This window comes from Anomaloglossus baeobatrachus, chromosome 1, assembly GCF_048569485.1.
Source record: "Anomaloglossus baeobatrachus isolate aAnoBae1 chromosome 1, aAnoBae1.hap1, whole genome shotgun sequence".
NCBI lineage: Eukaryota > Metazoa > Chordata > Amphibia > Anura > Aromobatidae > Anomaloglossus > Anomaloglossus baeobatrachus.
Window position 1 is genome coordinate 854,973,743 of NC_134353.1, and position 21,725 is coordinate 854,995,467.

Consider the following 21,725-nt stretch of genomic DNA (forward strand, 5'->3'; position numbering starts at 1 on the left):
TGTGCGACTTTCTCTGCTCCCCTCCCCCATGCGCAGTCACTACTTACAAACTCCTTCCCTGTCTGAGCATGGGAGAGGGGCGCAGAGAAACTTGGACAGGAAAATTGATGGCCAGTGGGGCTTTTGGGCACCCCATACAAAAAAAAATTGGTGGGTTCACAGAAAAGCATATCTCATAACTTTGTATTCCTTACAAAGTAATATTCCTCCTATTGAAGCGCCTTAGTCTTTCCACTCATTAAGATACCCCTTTTGATGGCCCCTATAAAATGATGCCAACAAAAGTGCCACAAAACACAGTATGCTACTCCCAAAGTGACTTTCTCCACAGTACCCTCTATGCACAGTATGATGCCTCTACAGTACCCCCCCCTGCAAAGTATGGTGACTCCCAACACAGTATGATGCCCTCACAGTGACTCCATCACCGCCCTCCACACAGTATAATGGCCCACACACAGCCCTTCATATAATGTAATGGCCCTCCATACAGTATTACGGCCCCCCACACAGAATGATGGCCCCCCAAACAACCCTCCACACAGTGTGATGGACTCCACACAACCCTCCACACTGTGTAATGGCCCATTCACCGTATAATTGGCCCTACTTACTCCCCAAACAGTATGACCCCCCCACATGATGTTCCAAACAGTATGATGAACCCCCACACAGCCCTCCTCACTGTATAATTGCCTGCATACTTTATAATCATTCCCAAACAATATAAAGGTCCCCCCGCATTATAATTTTCCCCGTCCCTACATAGCCCTGGACACAGTTTACTTATCTCCCATATAGCCCAGCAAACCATGGAATGGCTTCCCACATAGTCCTGGAAACTATATAATTGCTCCCACATAGTCCTGTAAACAGTATAATGGACCCCCATCTCTACATAGCTCTGGAAACAGTCTAATGCCTTCCACATAGCCCTGCAAACAGTGTAACGGCCCTCCACATAGCCCTTTGAGCAGTATAATGTCCCTCACATAGCCCGTCAAATATTATAATAGCCCCCACATAGCCCTCCATATAGTCCATATAGTGCAATGCCCCGATTGCCCTCCAATAGTATAATGTACTTATTGATTTAAACAAAAAAAATCCCCAAACCTCTCCTCATTAAAATGATGCTCTGGTCTTTACATTGTACTCGCTCTGCAGAGCTTCAGAACACACAATGTAGTGACGTCATTGCGCCCGCTGGGGGGTGATGTCAGGACTCAGATGCACACTGAGAATGGTGGAGGAGGAGCTGACTGCTCCCTGTTCCATCATTACTTTCATCTGATTTGGTACCGCCGTCCCTGACTCATAGGCCCCATAGTGTCCTCGTGGTCTGCCTCTATTAGCGGTACACCACTGCTGAGAGCGGTTTTAAACTACAGGTCCATGCGCAAAAGAGGTGAATGACCCCTTCCAGCCTAGAGTTTGAGAGAAAAGGAAGCAAGATGAGATAATGGAGTACATTACAGATTGATAACTTTGCAATGACTGATCCGCCACTTAATGACTACAAATAAAGTCTAGTTACTTTTTAAAGCCAGTCATCAGATTTCACAATACAAACGGCATGCATTATTAATAGATCTCTAAGACCTAATGATGCTAATGCACTTACTTTAAAAATTAATGTCATAGTGTCTATAATCCTCAAATTAAAATTAGTATTTTATGAGTCCAGCTATAGCATAATGCTCATTATACTATTACACTGGGAAACTCGCAAAGGATTATACAGACTTTCTCACGTGGATTTTAAAAGCAATTATACAGATCTCATCCAGGTCGAAGAGCTCTACAGTACTGTGCAAACATTGTAGGAGGTGTGGAAGAAAAAGTAGAAGGGTTAATAATTCATTTTTATCAATTAATAATTTGCTAAGCGAACAAAAGAGAAATCTATATTAAGTCGATATTCGGTGTGACCGCCGTTTGCCTTCATATCCGCATCAGTTCTCCTATGTACACTTTGAAGGAACTTGTTTTGAGAATGTTCCAAAAGTCTTAGAGAACTAACCACAGATCTTCTGTGGATGTAGGCTTGTGGAAATGCTTTTGTTTCTAATCCCACACAGTCTTGATGATGATAGCATCTGGGCTCTGTAGGGCCATATCATCACTTCCAGGTCTCCTTTTTTTTTCCCTTGCGCTGAAGATAGTTCCTAATGACATTGGATCCAAATTTATTCTACAATAGGCCAAGTACCTCAAACATACAGCCAATCGGACATCCCTCTGATGGTATTGCGTGATGGATAAGTCTCTGCCTGTATTGCTCAGCAATAAGGACTCCAAGTAATTGAGGACCATAGACACAGTGGTTGGCCAAGGAATAGATGAGACACCTCATGCTTACTTCCTTTCGAAATCAGAAGATATCCAGCATTTCCATCAGCTCAGAACTGGCAGAATCGAGTGCGACCCAGTTACCTACATCCATCTACTGTCCAGGGAAGTCGTCTGGCCAGAAGTGGCTTTCATGGAAGAATTGTGGCCAAAAAGCCATACCTTTAAACATGGAAACCAGGCCAAGTGACTTGTCTATGAAAAAAAACCATAGGAACTTGGGTGTAAACCTATGACGACAATAGGTGCTCTGGACTGAGGAGGCAAAATTTGGAATATAAATAAAAAGATGACGCGCAATATGGTCTTATCCAAGTATTACCATATAGGTAGAAGGTTTAATAAATATTGTCAATAAAAAACTCACTTATCCTGACGTCCTGGACATTATTTGGTTCAGCAGAATTGTCTGTCTCTTGTACTTTTTATTCCTTTTCCTTGTGGATTCTGGAGCTGCTGTTTAATGTGACTATAGTGGTCGGGGCGCTCCATCTTTTCAAGTGAGCGTCTGCCCTTCTACCTATATGGTAATAGACTATTGGAAAAGAAATAGGGATGATCGAATACCTCAAATATTCGGCTTCGCGGATATCCGACGAATAGGTCGCCGAATATTTCATGCGCAATGTAAGTCTATGGGAAGCCTGAATAGTTCCGAATAGTTGTTATTCAGGTTTCCCATAGACTTACATTGCACATCGAATTTTCGCGAATAGTTGAATAGCGGCGACCTATTCAGCAAATATTCGCTAAGCCGAATATTTTGAGGTATTCGATCATCCCTATAAAGAAACCTTGGAGGTTTCCAAACGTGTCCAGTGACTTTTGCCGCTAGTGGAGATTCCCTTTTATTGGGCTGTCAGTGGACATTTTAATTTTACCTGCAAATATTCAGTTAATCCTGCGGACTCTCTGAATGTATATAGGGCGGTGTTCCCTTTGCATTTGGATTATAAGATCCTAAGCGTTTGTTGGATATCTGCCAGCTCTGCAAGGAAAAATAAAGAAAAATACAGGTCGTTTCCATCTAGCATACAATCGTTTTATTTCCCGTTTTTATTATTCCATTAGCTTTATCCAAAAATCTAGCACAGACATTAAGACGCAATGGTTATTATCATGCAGTTATATAACTACAGTATTACCAATATACGACAGCTCCATTTTTTTCTGATTCTGTTGGAAATTCTTTTGGAACCACGTATTGTTTAAGCTCCACAGGAATACAATTTGTATTGAAGTGGCTAATGGTATAATTTAAATTAACACACCCTGTACGGCTTACTGAAAGAGGGGTTAAAGAGGTGGTTCACCCCTTTTCATTACTGGCCACGTTGATATTATGTTGTGAAACAAGGTTTCTCTCAAATATCTTGTGTTGCCACTAGTGCCAGTGAGTGGCGCTATCGTGGTCCACTCACCCCCTTCGTGTCACCCCCGGGCTCCCTGACATCTGATGTGCGGTAATGTCACGTCAACTGAGGCGGGGCGCAGTCATCCCGAGTGACTGGGCTATGGACGGCGTTTCACCACAGCCCAGCATCGCTCCTGCTTGCAGCGCTCTGCAGTGAAGGAGAGAGCAGGGAGATGCCGGGCTGTGACGCTTGGCTGTGATAAACAGTTAAACGTTGCCCACAGCCGAGCCACTCAGGAAGACTGCGGCCCGCTTCAGTTGATGTGACATCATCGGACATCAGAGGTCACGGAGCCTGGGGGTCACACGAAGGGGTGAGCAGACTGCAATAGCGTCACTCACAGGCACTATTGGCCACACAAGGTATTTGAGTGAAACCTTGTTTCTCAACATGCTACTCTATCCCTTTGTATATTTTTTTTAATATGTATTTTGTCTAAATCTAATCAGATAAAACCTGTATATAAACATAGGATCTACAGATGTTCTCCTCACATAATCCATGTTGTATTTCCTCTTGCATCTGATTGCTGTATGTTCTTTATTGCAGTTTATACCTGTTTAAGCTTGGCATTGCCCCTCAGATACAGGACCTACTGGGCAAAGTGGACTTTACAGGTAACCAAATGCAGTACATACAGGGGTGGGATTCAAATTTTTAACAGGTTCTCTGTAAACCCCGCCCATTTCAAAACCATACCCCTTCTGTAACCACACCCACTTTGTTAGCCACACCCATTTTCACGCACTTTCCTCAACCAAAAATACATGTAATTTAAAGTATCATCTCTTTCCCCTTATTCCCCTCCTATACCGTCACTCTCCTGTCCAGCACCAGTTGTTCCCGTCACTGTCAGTCATATTGTATTAAATGGTTTTTCTACAGTTTTTAAAAATTATTACTAAAAATTATTGCTAAATTGGAACGGACGAACTTCCCCATACAGATCTCATCCCATTTGGTCTCTCCCCCCCTGCAGATCCCATCCCATTATGGCCTCTTTCCCCCTGCAGATCCCATCCCATTATGGCCTCTTTCCCCCTGCAGATCCCATCCCATTATGGCCTCTTTCCCCATGCAGATCCCATCCCATTATGGCCTCTTTCCCCCGCAGATCCCATCCCATTATGGCCTCTTTCCCCCTGCAGATCCTATCCCATTATGGCCTCTTTCCCCCTGCAGATCCCATCCCATTATGGCCTCTTTCCCCCTGCAGATCCCATCCCATTATGGCCTCTTTCCCCCTGCAGATCCCATCCCATTATGGCCTCTTTCCCCATGCAGATCCCATCCCATTATGGCCTCTTTCCCCCTGCAGATCCCATCCCATTATGGCCTCTTTCCCCCTGCAGATCCTATCCCATTATGGCCTCTTTCCCCCTGCAGATCCCATCCCATTATGGCCTCTTTCCCCCTGCAGATCCCATCCCATTATGGCCTCTTTCCCCTGCAGGTCCCATCCCATTATGGCCCCTTTCCCCCTGCAGGTCCCATCCCATTATGGCCTCTTTCCCCTGCAGGTCCCATCCCATTATGGCCCCTTTCCCCCTGCAGATCCCATCCCATTATGGCCCCTCTCCCCCTGCAGATCCCATCCTATTATGGCCTCCTCTCCCCCTGCAGATCCCATCCTATTATGGCCTCCTCTCCCCCTGCAGATCCCATCCTATTATGGCCTCCTCTCCCCCTGCAGATCCCATCCTATTATGGCCTCCTCTCCCCCTGCAGATCCCATCCCATTATGACCTCTTCTCCCCCTGCAGATCCCATCCTATTATGGCCTCCTCTCCCCATATAGCCACATATAGTAACAGTTCCCATCTTATGCGGCCCCTCTCCCTGCAGCTTCGGCTCACTGAGCGGCTTACCTGATCCAAGCAGCACCGGCCTCTCCTGCGTCTCCTGTCCTCCGCGGCTCTCTGCAGTCACAGTGACGCTGACAGACGGCAGGAGGATGAGCTCCCTCCTCTCACTGCCGTGACCTGTGTCTGCAGCTTCATCGCGTCACTGCACGCCAGGTCAGGGAGCCGAGGCTGCACTGAACCAGGAAGTGCGGCACGGAGGTATGCAGATTCATTTGTGCTAGAGTCTTAAAGAGACACTAACACAAATGAATACAGCAGGGAACCGGATCTCCAGAGCTATTTCTTGCCGGTTCTGGGAACCGGCTGCTATTTTAACAACCGGTTCTCCAGAACCGGACAGAACCGGCTGAATCCCACCCCTGAGTACATATCTTAAAAATAATATGTTTGCAGGTTTGCTATGTAAGATGAGGACCGAATGCTATAAGGGTTAAAAAATAAAAGCAACTGTGCTTCTTTTCTCTTCAGGATTTATTACCCTGTGATTAACATTGCAGGACTAGAAACTCACATGCACAGCAGTCACATGCCCCCTGCTGTGATTAACACCTCAGCGTCAATGCACAATCTCTATATTGAGAGCCTGGTATGGGTGGGACAGCTCTACTGGGTTCCTGAATCTAAATTCTTTGATTGTTTTAGAACGGCTTCAGCCAGTAATCTAAGTGATACATCGTTGGATTCAGAAGCTCCTTACCCACATTATGTTGCTATCAGATGAAGTACATAGTTACATAGGTTGAAAAAAAAGACCTAGGTCCATTTAGTTCAACCTTCCCCCACCAATTATGGTCACTAACCAACAATGTATTATAACCAATAATGTTGTGTGCAGTGAGGAAATCATCCAGCCCTTTTTTAATAGTTGTTAGTCTCTGCCATTACTACCTCTTGTGGTAGGGCATTCCACAGTCTGACTGCTCTAACTGTAAAGAACTCTTTCCTATTTAGCTGCTGGAATCACCTTTCTTCCACTTGCACTGAGTGCCCCCTGGTCCTTAGTATTGTCTTTGGAAGGAGTTGGACAATCTTTGGAAGTAACAAAAATCTGCTGACAGATTCCATTTAATTAAAAGGCAGTCATCAGATGTTTTAGGGGGTTGCAGAGATGAACATTAAACCTGGGCTCTGATGCCTTAGGATGCCAAAAAGTCTCCCCACCGCCTTTGAAGACACCAGTGTTATAATTGGTGCACCATAATTGCGGGGCTTTATTACCCATCTTACATTGGAATGCAGGGCATCACATTTTCCCACTAGGAAGTTACATTTTTAGGGTCTTGATGCAAATAAAGGGATATTCTGTAATTGCTCATATCGTCTTTCTCACCCCGCTCCCATCTGAGCTCCCATGCATTTTCTAAAGCGTCATCCAAGCCTTCTTACTATTACTCATTGGCAATGACTATTGGGCCGTCTGTAATTTTCAGTCTACATTAGGCTTTTTAAAGTTATGAAACCTTGTTCAGATACTCTTTGGAAATACATAATTATAGAATATTTACAATCTGGTATTTTTATTGTACTAAACACCTTTATTTGGGATTTAGAGGAAGAAATCAGTAACATGAGGAAAGAGCTGGAAAAGTATGGGATCCAGATGCCATCATTCAGCAAAATTGGAGGGATTCTCGCTACCGAACTGTCCGTGGATGAAGCCGCCTGTAAGTTTCTTCCATTTCTTTTCATAGCGCTTCATCCTTTTGTGTAAATGTCAGTGCATTGTTGGATATTGCCATCTGGCGCCCTCTAGTGGTGACTGAGGACATGGCACTATGGGGGTCACATTTAGGAATTGTTCTTCTCCTGTGTTGTAGATAGCAGTAATTACATAACTTGCATCTTTTATTTTAGTTTTTTTTTTCTTTATTGGAGTAATTGTTTTAACAAAGAAAAATAAGTGACTAAATCTGCAGAATCTGACTCGTTTCTGTTCCTGAATTCCAAAATTTAGTTGGTCATCTTCTCGCCGGATATTATGTCTTTTGTTTTGCTAGGTGTTAATTTCCCATTGTAGTTATTAGTTCTTCAAACTCCTTAAAGGGATTGTGTCATCAGAAAATGACTTATTGTTTAATTCGGATTTTTGTACGGTCAAACATTTTTGACTGATAACAATCTGTATAAAAATAATTAAAATAAAAATTGCAATATTTTCAATGTTGTCAGTGGGTTTAACTTCCAATAGTTTTAGGAAACAACACATGTACCTAGTCACAATGATTGGATCCCAACTCTATATTTTGTAGTGCAGTGTTTAACCCCTTCATGACCATGGATGTACCTGTACGTTCAAGGCCATGTCAGTCCCTTTAATGCAGGCTTGCATTTTTCCCCGCACATGTTAGCTAACAGGCGTGGGTGGATTGGAAAGCCACCCGTGCCTTTTAACCCCGTAGATCTCGCTGTCAAATTCTGAAAGCGCACTGTGGCGGGGATCGTGTTGTTCCCACCAACGTCGGAGGCCCCGTGATACGATCACTGGGCGCAGATGACTGTCATGACATCGGGGGAGGTCTGATGGCCCCTGGCACTGTCATGACTTGCTTCTTGTGAATGCCGGCATTCAGAGCAGATCAGCATTTTTGAAGCACCTCTCTGAACAGCAGAAGTGATCTGACAGTGCAGGCTTCAAGGCTACAAAGCGTAAAAAAAAAAAAAAAAAAAAAGTTTTAAAAAATATGAAAGGAAAAAAAAAGCAAAAGAAAACATAAAAGTTCAACTCACCCCCTTTTTTTGCTTCATTGAAAATAAAACAATTTCAAAATGTGTAGTATTTATTTTTTATCTCCACATTCAGAAATGTTCGGTGTATCAAAATATAAAATACAATAATAATCTGATCGACAAAGAGCATAACAAGAAAAAACATAACGCCAGAATTACGTTTTTTTTTTTTTTTTGTTGCCGTAACATTGCAATGAAATGCGATAAAAACATCGGCTCTACCCAAAAATGGTAGAATTAAAAATGGCAGATCAAGCCGCAACAAATAAACAGTCACTGAGCCCCAGATCATCAAAATGAGAACACTATATTTCTCAGAAAATGGTGACAAAAGCGCAATTCTCTATTTTTGCAAATTTCAGAATTTTTTTTGCCACTTCAATAAAAACTACGTTTGGTATCTACGAATTCGTACTAACCTGGAGAGTCACAATGCCAGGTCCGTTTCACCATATAGTGAATCAGCTGTGTATAGAGGGGTTAAAGGTCAGTAGAATCCTGCCTCTTATACTTCTTTTTCTCTTACTGATCATTTCTGGGTTTTCATCCTTTCAGTCTTAACCATTTCCAAGGGCTGATATTTGGTGACCAAGTGTTCATAAGGACACTCATTCCTGATAATTTGCTGGAAATCTTTCTGAAATAACAGAAAATCCAAGTCTGAAAAACCCCAGTGGCCCATTTTCACACTGCAGGATCACTTTATTTGTAATGCAATAAAAATCGTAATATACAGATTAATTTCTTCTGGCCGAAATAGCGCACCCAAAAAACGCATGCGTTTTACCGCATCTTGGTGCATTTTTTGTCCCTGTGTTTTTTTTTTTTTAACATGGTCAATGGCAAAATGCAGGGGAAAAAAACGTAGAAAAGAAGTCACATACTGCTTCTTTTTTGCAGTAAAAGACTGCAGCAAAACCTGTAAGGAAAAAGGAAGCAACGTGCGTACAGCATTTCGGATTTCTCATAGAATTTACTCGGGAAGGACTGCATCAAGCTTATGAACACAAACTGCACCAATTCTGCATCAAAAACGCAGTGTGCGCACAGGGCTTAAAGGAGTTTTAAGGGCTTGAGTTAATTTCCTGCCCGTTATTCCTGACTGTGTGCAGGATTCCTCTCATGTCCGCTAGTTTGTCATTTGCTTGATTCTTATCCGCATTTCTCAATCGAATATTGAGAGATGCGGCTGAAAATTTGTGTTAGTATTTTCCTAAGAAGGTTATTAATCGCTGGGACCCCAAGAACAGGGCTGCACCCTCTACTCCATTCGTTGGTTATGGGACTTCCTGAGAAAGTAGAGTACGATCGCTGGGGGTCCAAATGCTGAACTCTCCAGTGGTCACAAGAATGGAGGTGATCAAGTCCCCTGTGTGAAGGAAGAGTTGATGCACATGTGTTTTCTCTGTTCCATTCACTGCTATGGGTCGTTAGGTGTGTATGTGTATGTCCTCCGCTCCATTCACTACTATGAGAAGTTAAGTGCATATGTGTGACCATCACTACCATAGATCGTGAATGGAGCGGTATTGCACGACTATTTACCGAGTAGACCATACCACAATAAGGAGTAATAAGGAGTAATATACTATATAGATACTTTTTAACAAGGTTATTTCTGTGTTTTTTTTAGTACATGCAGCGGTGATTGCCATTAATGAAGCTGTGGATAAGGGAGCAGCCAGCCAGACCATGGTGACCATGAGGAACCCCAATGCCATGTTGTTAAATGTGGAGGAAGGGTTTGACCAGCAGTATCATGATGAGCTGTACCAAGCTAAGAAAATAAAAGAGGATAATGCAAAATTAAAGGTAAACAACGCGTTTCAATCCCTCTTAGTTCTTGCTTTCACTAGTCATTTCTGTTTTTGTTTTCCGTCAATGCTTTCATGGCCACGATGTGCTCACTACATGATCCCTTCATCCGATGTATTGGTCCCATCAGTTTGCTGTTAGCTGAATGTTTGTTTATTTTTCCAAAAATGATCTCTTCTGACTGTCCCCTTTCCCATACTGTACATATGCATGCTCAGTTCAGATGAGCATGCTTGTCTTCTCGGAAAGGCAAAAGATGTAAAAGTCCATTTGCTTGAGCTGAATCTGTGAACAAGCATTCATAACAGTGGTTCCCGATAATGGGCACCTGTAAACATGCTACCGATCAGCCTAGGATAGGGCACAGCGCTTATTCTTCAGCTAATTGGATTGTTCATATGAGCCGCTAGTACATTGATGCAGCAGCGTTATATATACTGAGTAGGGACAGAATAATCTTATTATTGATCTTAGGTCCTCAGAATTCAGCCTAGGAAAATGGACCTAAAGTCACCGCCAGACACTTTACTGCAGCATAACTCCCCCAGACACTAAAGGGTTACACGCTAATACTCAACATGCCAACCTTTTCATTCCCTAATTGATAAGTAGAGCACCCCCCATGCACATTACATGGCTGCATCCTGGGTAGCCGACCTTAAAATAATTAGGAATTAAAATATAGTGGAACCTCGCTTAACGAGTAAACTAGTTAGCGAGTATTTCGCCTAACGAGCAAGGCTTTCTGTAAATTTGTAACTCTGTTTACGAGAAAGCCTTGCTGTATGAGCAAAATACTCACCGCACACACTTCCGGTTCCGTATATCCACCGCGCTCTAACCCACTCTTGCAGTCCACACAAACACACACAAACACACACAAGCACACACACACAAGCACGCACGCACAAACACACACAAACAAACATGCACACACACATATTATGCTCACCTTACCTTCCATTCCCTCGCCGGCCTCCTGGAACTTGCATGTATCGGGTAACCAAGGCGACCGCTGCCGGACCTTCAGGTCCCAGCGTGCTGACGTCAAAGGCAGGAGCCACTTGCCTCTGATTGGCCAGCACGCTGCCTTTGAGTAGCGGCTGACAGGGGAAGTTCCTCCCTCCACAGGATGTGTATCCGGTAAACATCGCGACGAGGGAGGAACTTCCCCTGTCAGGCGCTACTCAAAGGCAGCGCGCTGGCCAATCAGAGGCAAGCGGCTCCTGCCTTTGACGTCAGCGCGCTGAGTGCGGAAGGTCCGGCATCGGTCGCCTTGGTTACCCGATACACGTCTTGTACGGGCGAACTGCAAGTTCCAGGAGACCGGCGAGGGAACGGAAGGTAAGGTGAGCATAATCTGTGTTTGTGCGTGCGTATTTGTACGTGTTTGTACGTGTGTGGAATGGCACAATAAGGCACCAGGATGGGACATTTAACAAGCTGTGGAACGAATTGTCTGCATTGCAATGATTTCCTATGGGAAATCTTGCTTTGCTGAACGAGTAAAGGCTGCTTTACACGCTACGAGTTATCGTGCGTTAGCATGAGCAATCGCACCCGCCCCCATCGTTTGTGCGTTACGGGCAATTTGTAAACCCCGTCACACGTACTTACCTTCCAAACGACCTCGCTGTGGGCGGCGAACATCCACTTCCTGAAGGGGGAGGAACGTTTGGCGTCACAGCGACATCACACAGCGGCCGGCCAATAGAAGCGGAGGGGCAGAGATGAGCGGGACGTAAACATCCCGACCACCTTTTTCCTTCCGCATTGCCGGCGGGACGCAGGTAAGCTGCAGTTCATTGTTCCCGGGGTGTCACACGGAGCGATGTGTGCTGCGTTGGGAACAATGAACAACCGGAGCACAGAAGGATGTTCTATTTTTTTTTTTAAAATGAGCGACGTGTCAACAAGCAACGATAAGGTGAGTATTTTTGCTCGTTCCGTCGCTCGTAGCTGTCACACGATACGATATGTCAAATGATGCCGGATATGCGTCACTAACGACATGACCCCGACGACATATCGTTAGATATATCGTAGCGTGTACTTGGTTAACAAGCACACTCCCAGAACGGATTGTTCTCGATAACCAAGGTTCCACTGTAAATGCTATTTAATCAGAAATGCAGCAACAAATAGAAGATATAAAGGTGTTGATGGATTTACATTTCAAAGGCTTGGGTGCTCACATAGGCAGTTTGGGGGGAGGCAATCTTACTGACCGTTTCCACTGATATTGCTGAGAAATTGAAAAACAAAGTACAGCACTGACCAAACGTTTGGACACACCTCCTCAGTCAAAGAGTTTATTCTTTATTTTCATGACTCTGAAAATTGTAGATTCACATTGAAGGCATCAAAACTATGAATTAACACATGTGGAATGAAATACTTAACAAAAAAGTGTGAAACAACTGAAAATATGTCTTATATTCTAGGTGCTTCAAAGTAGTCACCTTCTGCTTTGATTACTACTTTGCACACTCTTGGCATTCTCTTGATGAGATTCAAGAGGTAGTCACCGGAAATGGTCTTCCAACAGTCTTGAAGGCGTTCCCAGAGATGCTTAGCATTTGTTGGCCCTTTTGCCTTCACTCTGCGGTCCAGCTCACCCCAAACCATCTCGATTGGGTTCAGGTCTGGTGATTGTGGAAGCCAGGTCATCTGGCGTAGCACCCCATCACTCTCCTGCTTAGTCAAATAGCCCTTACACAGCCTGGAGGTGTGTTTGGGGTCATTGTCCTGTTGAAAAATAAATGATGGTCCAACTAAACGCAAACCGGATGAAATAGCACGCAGCTGCAAGATGCTGGTTCAGCATGCCTTCAATTTTGAATAAATCCCTAACAGTGTCAGCAGCAAAGCACCCCCACACAGTCATACCTCCTCCTCCATGCTTCACGGTGGGAACCAGGCATGTAGAGTCCATCTGTTCACCTTTTCTGTGGTCGCACAAAGACACGGTGGTTGGATCCAAAGATCTCAAATTTGGACTCCTCAGACCAAAGCACAGATTTCCACTGGTCTAATGTCCATTCCCTTTTTTTTTTTTAATTTACTCACAAGACTATTGGGTGTTGTTTTTTATTATTCTCTCAGTACTAACAAATTTCCCATTACCATCCTGACTGTATTGTGTTTTGCTCATGCTGTCTTTCTGCAGCCATAAGTGTTATGCTCCATAGATATGTGATATTTTGGTGTGTAATCCGCATTGTTAATGGCTGCGCTGTCTTTACAGAACAATAGTATTTCTGAAGACGAGCGAGACGTCTACGAGGAGCTGCTCACTCAGGCGGAGATACAAGGCCATGTTAATAAGGTTAACAGTAAGTACCTGATCCCACAGAGAGACGTTCAGTGAGTGCGGCCGCGGATGGGAGCTGAATGACGGAAGGAATAGTCGGGTGATTGCACCATGTTGTTGCACGAGTTATTCCTGCCCTGCACTGGCTTATATCTAACCTGCATCTATAGTGAGAGCGCTCCCCGCGGCTTGCTGAACTGCCTAATATTCTTGCGTCTTGCTTATAACTTCTATGTTCTTATTCCCTTGTAATAACACGCGTTGTGTTCAACCTACAAAATACTAAAGCATTGAACCACAGGATCCAGAGCGTTTCCTCCTAAACTGAAAAGAATCGCCAATAAATAGAAGCCTTTATATGGTTTAAGAAAGTGACCTAAGAGCGCTTCCTTCTGATTCTGCACTGCTGAGATTGTGTATATATAAATCATATGACCGCTGCTGCCAATCACCACATGACTGCTGGGACAAGCATATATGAACGGTGACTGCCCAGGTCGGTGATTGGCTGCTTTGGTCTTGCGAATGATGTACTTGACCTAATCGCTGAAGGAACAGTGGCCACCACTGAAACTGGAACAAAGTTCTGCTCTTAAGTTACTTTCTTAAATTCCAGGATATACCTGTTTAAAAATTTTCTTAGCAGTTTTCTTATTTTTTTTTTTCTGATTACAAGGTGGAACAATCACTTGTAATCTATAGAGAAACGAAGCAGGAAGTGTTTGATAACTGACAGCACCCCCGCAGGAGAAATGAAGTATTACACAAGTTCACACTAAACCCCATAGCTAGGCTGTGACAACCAGAGTGTAACAGTGTAAATGGAGAGCAGGGGACAGGGGCTCCTAGACTGGCCCTCAGGGTAGGAGGACCCTAGCTGTGACTAATATCAGAGTTACCTCTGATGGGGAGGATATCTGGGCCGCCTTCCTTGCCATGCTCCTGACCAACTCTGAACTTATACCCCCTCCCCCCAACCCATGGGGAGGTTTGGGGCAGGAGTGATAAAGCTAACAGAAATAGGGGAACAAACCAAATTTCTATCTTATGGTGCACACAGAGGTATAAGACAAGAAGAGCTTATGAGGAAAATAAAAGCAAGGAACCTGCAATGGATTAACTCCACAACAACTCCACATACAAAGTAATACAATCACCAGCTGGATTTTGGACACAATAGCACACAGACTAGTTTAACAAAAACTATAGTTGGCATGAGAAGAAAGGCTCCACCATCTTAAAAAGGTGGTAAGTGACTGTGATGGGTCTCACACAACATGTGATCCAAGAGGTAGCCAGAAGGTTAGTAGAAATTTACTCCTGCAAGCCCGATCCCTAATGAGAACACAGCTGGTCAACACCCGAGCCAGTCTGTGTAACTCAGAAGCACCAGAGAAAGCATAGTGTGGAGTCTCAGAAACTGCAGTGTGAGCAGTGTCCGATGCCGCCGTGACACTCGGAGACTTTAGAGCCAAACATCATGTGACACAGAGCAGGAAATGTCTGCTCAAGATAATAAATGGGGGTTCTAAAAGTTGGACTCCTCACTATCACCTCTATAGGGTTTTCTAATCCAAACAATCCCCCTAAGAAATGGCTAAACAGATTTTGAACAAATAGATCGAGGAAAGTATTGTATTGACAAATTTATTTTTTTATGTTAAGGGAATATCTCCTTTTAATGATACAGTAATTTGGATCTGTTTTAGTAAATGCTTTTCTTACAACTTTGCATTGCGATGTTCCTCTTGTGCCTCCTGGAAATGTCACAATAAATTGAAAACTGCCATTACTATTCCCCTTGTCAGATTATATAGGGACATACTATATTGATATTTTCAGCATGGGACTGTGTTGGGGACAAGGTGAATGGCATCACCCAGTTGTCAATTTATTAAAAGGAACCTGTCACCAGATTTGGCGACTATAAGCTGTGGCCACCACCACTGAGCTCTTCTACACAGCATTCCTTAACGCTGTAGATAAGAGCCCAGGCCGTGGTGTAGAACGTAAAAAACACTTTTAGAATACTCACCTGGGGGCGATCCGGTCTGATGGGTGTCGCTGCTCTCCGGTCTGGCGCCTCCTCTCTCCGGTCTGGCGCCTCCTCTCTCCGGTCTGGCGCCTCCTCTCTCCGGTCTGGCGCCTCCTCTCTCCGGTCTGGCGCCTCCTCTCTCCGGTCTGGCGCCTCCTCTCTCCGGTCTGGCGCCTCCTCTCTCCGGTATGGCGCCTCCTCTCTGCTATGATCTCCATCTTCCTTCTTCCCAGTCCAGTGTGGATGATGCATCTACATCATCAGGCGCGAGGAAAGGTTAAAGTCCGCCCGCGCATGCGCACTACAATATTTTGGTCTGCCCTGAGGAGGGCAGATCAAAGTGCGCCTGCGCAGGACCACAATGCCGGCTAGTGTGGATGACATAGGACGCGTCATGCACATGGGCCTCAGAAGACGGAGGACTGCGATCGCCACAGAGAGGAGGCGCCGGACCAGAGAGCAGTGACACCCATCAGACCGGACCGCCCCTAGGTGAGTATTATAAAAGGGATTCTTACATTTTACAGAGCGGCCTGGGCTCTTATATACAGTATTCTGGAATGCCGTATATAAGAGCTCACTACGGGTGGCCACAGCTTATAGTCACCAAATCTGGTGACCGGTTCCCTTTAATTTTTTCCAGGGTAAGAGAGGAACCACATATTGCCATTTTCTAAGAGAAGATGTTACAGGTTTGTTATAATATGGAGCATGCAAGTATTTACTAAAATAGACTTGTCAGGATATCGGGATGACCGGATAGCCAATGCGTCCTCTTTAAAATAAAATAGTAATGAGAATCTTGTGAATAACCTATGCAATTTTGTGAGCCTGTCTTTTGTTTCAGCCAATGTAGCCTTAGTCCAAGTAAATGAGGCCATTGACAGGAATGATGAGGCGGGATTATTCGGGGCCCTGATGATTCCTATGCTGAGCCTTTTTGATGTTCAGCCACAAAATTCACCCTGGTACCTGACCCAGTTGTGTATCGCTAAAGACCAGAAAACGCAGGTAATGGCGACATCCCAAATCATCATGGCCATCAATCCATTAACATACTGCCGTGTTCCCTGCTGTTTGCCCGTTACTGAAAACCATGTCATGTTTGTTTCAATCCTCCTAGGTTATGGATGGTAATTAGTGATGAGCGAGCGTGTCACCACTGCTTGTTTCTCCATCGAGCATCAGAGTTTAAAAATGCTTGCGTTTCCCATTGACTTCCATTATACTCAGTTCTCAAGTCGCACCCGATTATTAACGAGCAGCGGTGACTCATTAGCTCATCACTAATAGTAATGTGAAATGTTTTATTAATGCCCTTTGCATGACAGCTAACCCGGTGATGATGCACTGGCTTCATACTTACCAAATATGAGCTCTGCTACATTATACACTTAGAAATGAGCAGTCAGGTGCCATATGACTACAAGTGCCCCTGCCCCCCACAGTGCCCCTTTCTGTCACTTCTCCCAAACCACAGTATTTCTGCCGTGACCCGCTTTATCCTGAATTCTGGTATGAGGAATACCAATGGAAGGGGTTAATCCATATTAGTTTACATCCTGTTTTTAAATGTATTGTTTGTTATTTTTAACTGTGATTTCATTTTTAAACCTGTCATAATATCTGTATTAAAAATAAAAATTAGAAATCTGTTTTTCATACTTGTGAGTGGGTCTATTCTATAAACACAATTGTTTCACCAAACTGGCTTCATCAGGGAAATATAGCCCTGTTCCCCTGATGATGCCAGTTTGGTGAAACTTATTGGGGAGGCTACGAGCTGACTAATTTTAATTCAGCATATGCAGTGAAGGATAACGATAGATATTACAGAGGAGAAGGATATACTAGTACAATTCTGATCTGCGGCCACATTGATCTCTTTTTTTGACCCTCCACATGTTACCGTCCTGGATTAGTATATACCGGAAAGTTTGAGTCTTTCCCATCCTTTGCATAATGTGTTTTTAACATTATAGTATAACTATTCCTGTATTGAAGGATAGAATAAAAGTTATATTTTAATTAGGGCCTTTAGTTAGGATACCCCTCTGTTGTTGAAGGCAATTTGTGTTTATAGTATTTAACCCTACGCTGACTGGGAAACAGTATCTAATTGTTGGGTTTATTCTAGACTCCGAATTCCTGTTCTTTCAGGAGAGTCACATGAATATTAGCAGCAATAAACAGACTCAGACCCTTTCTTTTGTATTGAAGCATCTAATGAGCGTGTGCAAACGTCATTGTGATGGGAGGGGGAGCAGGTCAGTTGTGACATCGCCAATGTTACTGGCTGTTTATAAAGGCCATTGCAAACCTGCCTCTGAAGATAACAAGACTAGTCTTCTCACCATTGATATCTGGCTCGGTTACTGTGTACACTGGGGGCAATAATGACCCGTTAGAAAGAAGGCCATAGTTTTTCAGAGAGCTGGCGATGACTAAGACTTTTGCAAAAGGGTTAACATGCGGAGTGGGGAAAAATAAAAGCCCCATCCACTAGTCGAAAGATAATTAGCATATTAAAAACGGACTTAAAAATACTTTTTTTTTTTTTTTTTTTTAAAGATCGGTTTGTGTCAAACACTATAAAGGCTTTGTTAGGTAGGATGTTTATTAAAGAATAGGCAAATGCTCTAAAATCTTGGGTAATTTTGTGGATCCCTCTCGTCATATATCGTCGTCTTCTTTAAGCGAACAAAGCAGAATTATGACGTCTGATTTTCCTACAGCATAATAGCTGATTGATTCACTCTATGAATGTATCCCCCGTGGTGCACCCGCCGCCGTACGTACACATAGAGCTGAGAGATGCCATGAATGTGTATTGGGGGATGCACATACTATTACAGCCTGGACAAAGTAGATAAATCATAATTCTGTAAAACCGCTCAATATTCTCTTTATATTCACTCTGTACACTTGAAATGTGATAGAAACTGCATCAATTTTTAAAAAGGACCGTCACTTCCCATAGAATCCTTACCTGGTGAAACTGCCACTGCTCTACTGAATCTGACATTGATTTTCGTCAGCATCTGTGCCACTTCATTCTTGAAATATGGCCCTCCCTTCCCGGTTTATAAATCTAATTTTAGTAGCCAAGGGGGAGTGGTCCTCAAGAAGATGTTCATAGAGAAGACGGGAGGATCATGGCCATTTGGCTAATAAGACAAAATTCATACCTAGGGAGTAAGAAGCCCAAACTCCGAGACACCACAGATTCAGAACAGAGGCATTTTGACCACTTGAAGTAAAAACAAAAAACAGATTTGTGGTAAATGATGGTTCCTTTTAAAGCATAAGTCATTTTAACTTTTATTTCATAAATCAAATAGTACACCTGAAAATAAGAAACTCTAATAGATCTTAGAAAAATTTATTCTTTCTCTGCCAGAATTGATCAGTCATTATCAAAATTTTCTATTGAGGTGAAATCTGTATTCAGTGAAAACTTTCCCATTACTGAGATACTTGTTACTGATAAGATTCTGGGATGACATGAGGAGGAAGGGGCTAGAGGCAGAGGGAAGGGGCTAGAGGCAGAGGGAAGGGGCTAGAGGCAGAGGGAAGGGGCTAGAGGCAGAGGGAAGGGGCTAGAGGCAGAGGGAAGGGGCTAGAGGCAGAGGGAAGGGGCTAGAGGCAGAGGGAAGGGGCTAGAGGCAGAGGGAAGGGGCTAGAGGCAGAGGGAAGGGGCTAGAGGCAGAGGGAAGGGGCTAGGGGCAGAGGGAAGGGGCTAGGGGCAGAGGGAAGGGGCTAGGGGCAGAGGGAAGGGGCTAGGGGCAGAGGGAAGGGGCTAGGGGCAGAGGGAAGGGGCTAGGGGCAGAGGGAAGGGGCTAGGGGCAGAGGGAGGGGGCTAGGGGCAGAGGGAGGGGGCTAGGGGCAGAGGGAAGGGGCTAGGGGCAGAGGGAAGGGGCTATGGGGTATGGGCAGAGGGAAGGGGCTATGGGGTATGGGCAGAGGGAAGGGGCTATGGGGTATGGGCAGAGGGAAGAGGCTATGGGGTATGGGCAGAGGGAAGGGGCTATGGGGTATGGGCAGAGGGAAGGGGCTATGGGGTATGGGCAGAGGGAAGGGGCTATGGGGTATGGGCAGAGGGAAGAGGCTATGGGGTATGGGCAGAGGGAAGAGGCTATGGGGTATGGGCAGAGGGAAGGGGCTATGGGGTATGGGCAGAGGGAAGGGGCTATGGGGTATGGGCAGAGGGAAGGGGCTATGGGGTATGGGCAGAGGGAAGGGGCTATGGGGTATGGGCAGAGGGAAGGGGCTATGGGGTATGGGCAGAGGGAAGGGGCTATGGGGTATGGGCAGAGGGAGGGTAGCGAGGAGGCAGAGGGAGGGTAGCGAGGAGGCAGAGGGAGGGTAGCGAGGAGGCAGAGGGAGGGTAGCGAGGAGGCAGAGGGAGGGTAGCGAGGAGGCAGAGGGAGGGTAGCGAGGAGGCAGAGGGAGGGTAGCGAGGAGGCAGAGGGAGGGTAGCGAGGAGGCAGAGGGAGGGTAGCGAGGAGGCAGAGGGAGGGTAGCGAGGAGGCAGAGGGAGGGTAGCGAGGAGGCAGAGGGAGGGTAGCGAGGAGGCAGAGAGAAGGGGAGCTAGAGCCTCAGGTGGGAGCTAGGGGGGCAGAGGGTGGGGAGCTAGATCCTGAGCTTCACCCTCTCCTGACTCTTCCAGCAGTAACAACTGATGTCTCCTATGTCAGGAGAAAGAAGCAAATTTGTCTGATGAAATATATTACAAAGTCGCATATTTTCATTTGTACTATTGATTTATGAAATAAAAATTAAAATGACGGTTACACTTTTTAAGTTTCTTTTAGGTCATTATAATGTGCACGTAGAAAGATAAAAACTTGTTCTTAATAAAGGTGTAACATTAACCTGAAGGTTTCTCTCCTCCTGATCCTAGAAAGCAGGTGTCCCCAGTTCTCTTGACAAAAGCGAAATTCAGAAAGAAGTTAGTGTTGCCAATAATGAAGCTGAGGCTCATGTGCTTAGTGAGTAACCCTTGATGTGTGTCCTGCACCTGACTTAATCTCCATTGATTAGTGCATGCTGAAAATGTAGGTGTGCTGATTAATAAAACACCAATTTTTCCAATAAATGTTTCTGTTACTGTCCTTCTCAGTGTTGCAATTGCTCCAATGACCACTTTATGCAGTATTGGGAGTATTCTGTGTGTATCAGGTAGTTAACATTTCTTTGTTTCAATGTGTACAGCTTTTTCAGCTGTTTGGTGACAGTAACTGCTGAAATTGCTTTACAGATCACGCATCAGCCATTTGCAATATTACCGCTCTTTTCATTCCTTAAAAAAAAAATATGAGATGATGCCATTAAATTATGCTGCCTGAAACACTTACTGCAGTAGGCTTCATCCTCTGATTGTCATTTTGCAGCCTACACATAGAAAGATGTACTTGTAAATACATTGTATTACTTATCTTGTGCAGAATCGTGAGGTGCAGTCAGTTATAGTCCAGAGCTGCAGTCATAATTCTGCTGAGTGTAACAATGGACCATAGTAGGATTGGACCTTCTAGATCACTGACCCATCTGTCACGACGTATGTAATAACAGGACAGGTGACCCTAGGCTGACCCTCCGACTACAGTCACTATGCTGTCCCTTAGTTCGGAGGGAAGTTTGATGGTAACCAGGTGCGAGCCCCCAGCGTGACCCTAACTCCTGTCAAAGCCCTTATCTTATTTCCCCTCTTCTCCACCCTCGGGGCTGGCTGGAAAACGCAAATACAAAACTACATACCCAAGGGAGAATGGAAACTCTTACACTAGGAAACAACTGAAAAGGGGGAAGAAATGCACAACAGGGGAACGCTCACACCACTCAGAAGTGCAACACAGATCACCATAAACAGGAAAATCGCCAAGGCCGGTAATCTCTGTGTGCAAAGCCGAACATTACATGACATTAACCAAAAACTACTGCCGGTTATTGGATAACTCACAAAAATCTTGCCTATTATAACATACTTCCCCACCGGAGTGGTAAAGCTTCTATTTCAGAATTAATCACACAAAATCTGTTGAAGGTATACAGATTTAAAAAAAGCTCAAAGAAGTCAAAGATTAATAAAACATTTTTTCCTTTATTGAAATATCTTCTCTTTTATAAAAAAAAATATATATATATATATATAAATAATTCCACTATATAGTACCCAAGGACAGGATAATAAAGGTCATAAG

The 21,725-nt window shown here is 44.4% G+C and overlaps 1 protein-coding gene across 2 annotated transcripts in view; it reads left to right on the plus strand.

Moving 5' to 3' along the window:
- The window catches only part of IQGAP2 (IQ motif containing GTPase activating protein 2), a 502,441-nt gene that overhangs the window by 286,781 nt on the left and 193,935 nt on the right, over positions 1-21,725 (plus strand). Inside the window, exons 6-11 of one of the 2 annotated variants that reach the window (XM_075325516.1) lie at positions 4,317-4,384; positions 7,183-7,296; positions 9,993-10,171; positions 13,422-13,509; positions 16,370-16,533; positions 20,426-20,513. In XM_075325516.1, coding sequence (XP_075181631.1) covers positions 4,317-4,384; positions 7,183-7,296; positions 9,993-10,171; positions 13,422-13,509; positions 16,370-16,533; positions 20,426-20,513 — 701 coding nt within the window. The remainder of the gene's footprint in view (positions 1-4,316; positions 4,385-7,182; positions 7,297-9,992; positions 10,172-13,421; positions 13,510-16,369; positions 16,534-20,425; positions 20,514-21,725) is intronic. The other variant, XM_075325525.1, reaches the window with a different exon arrangement.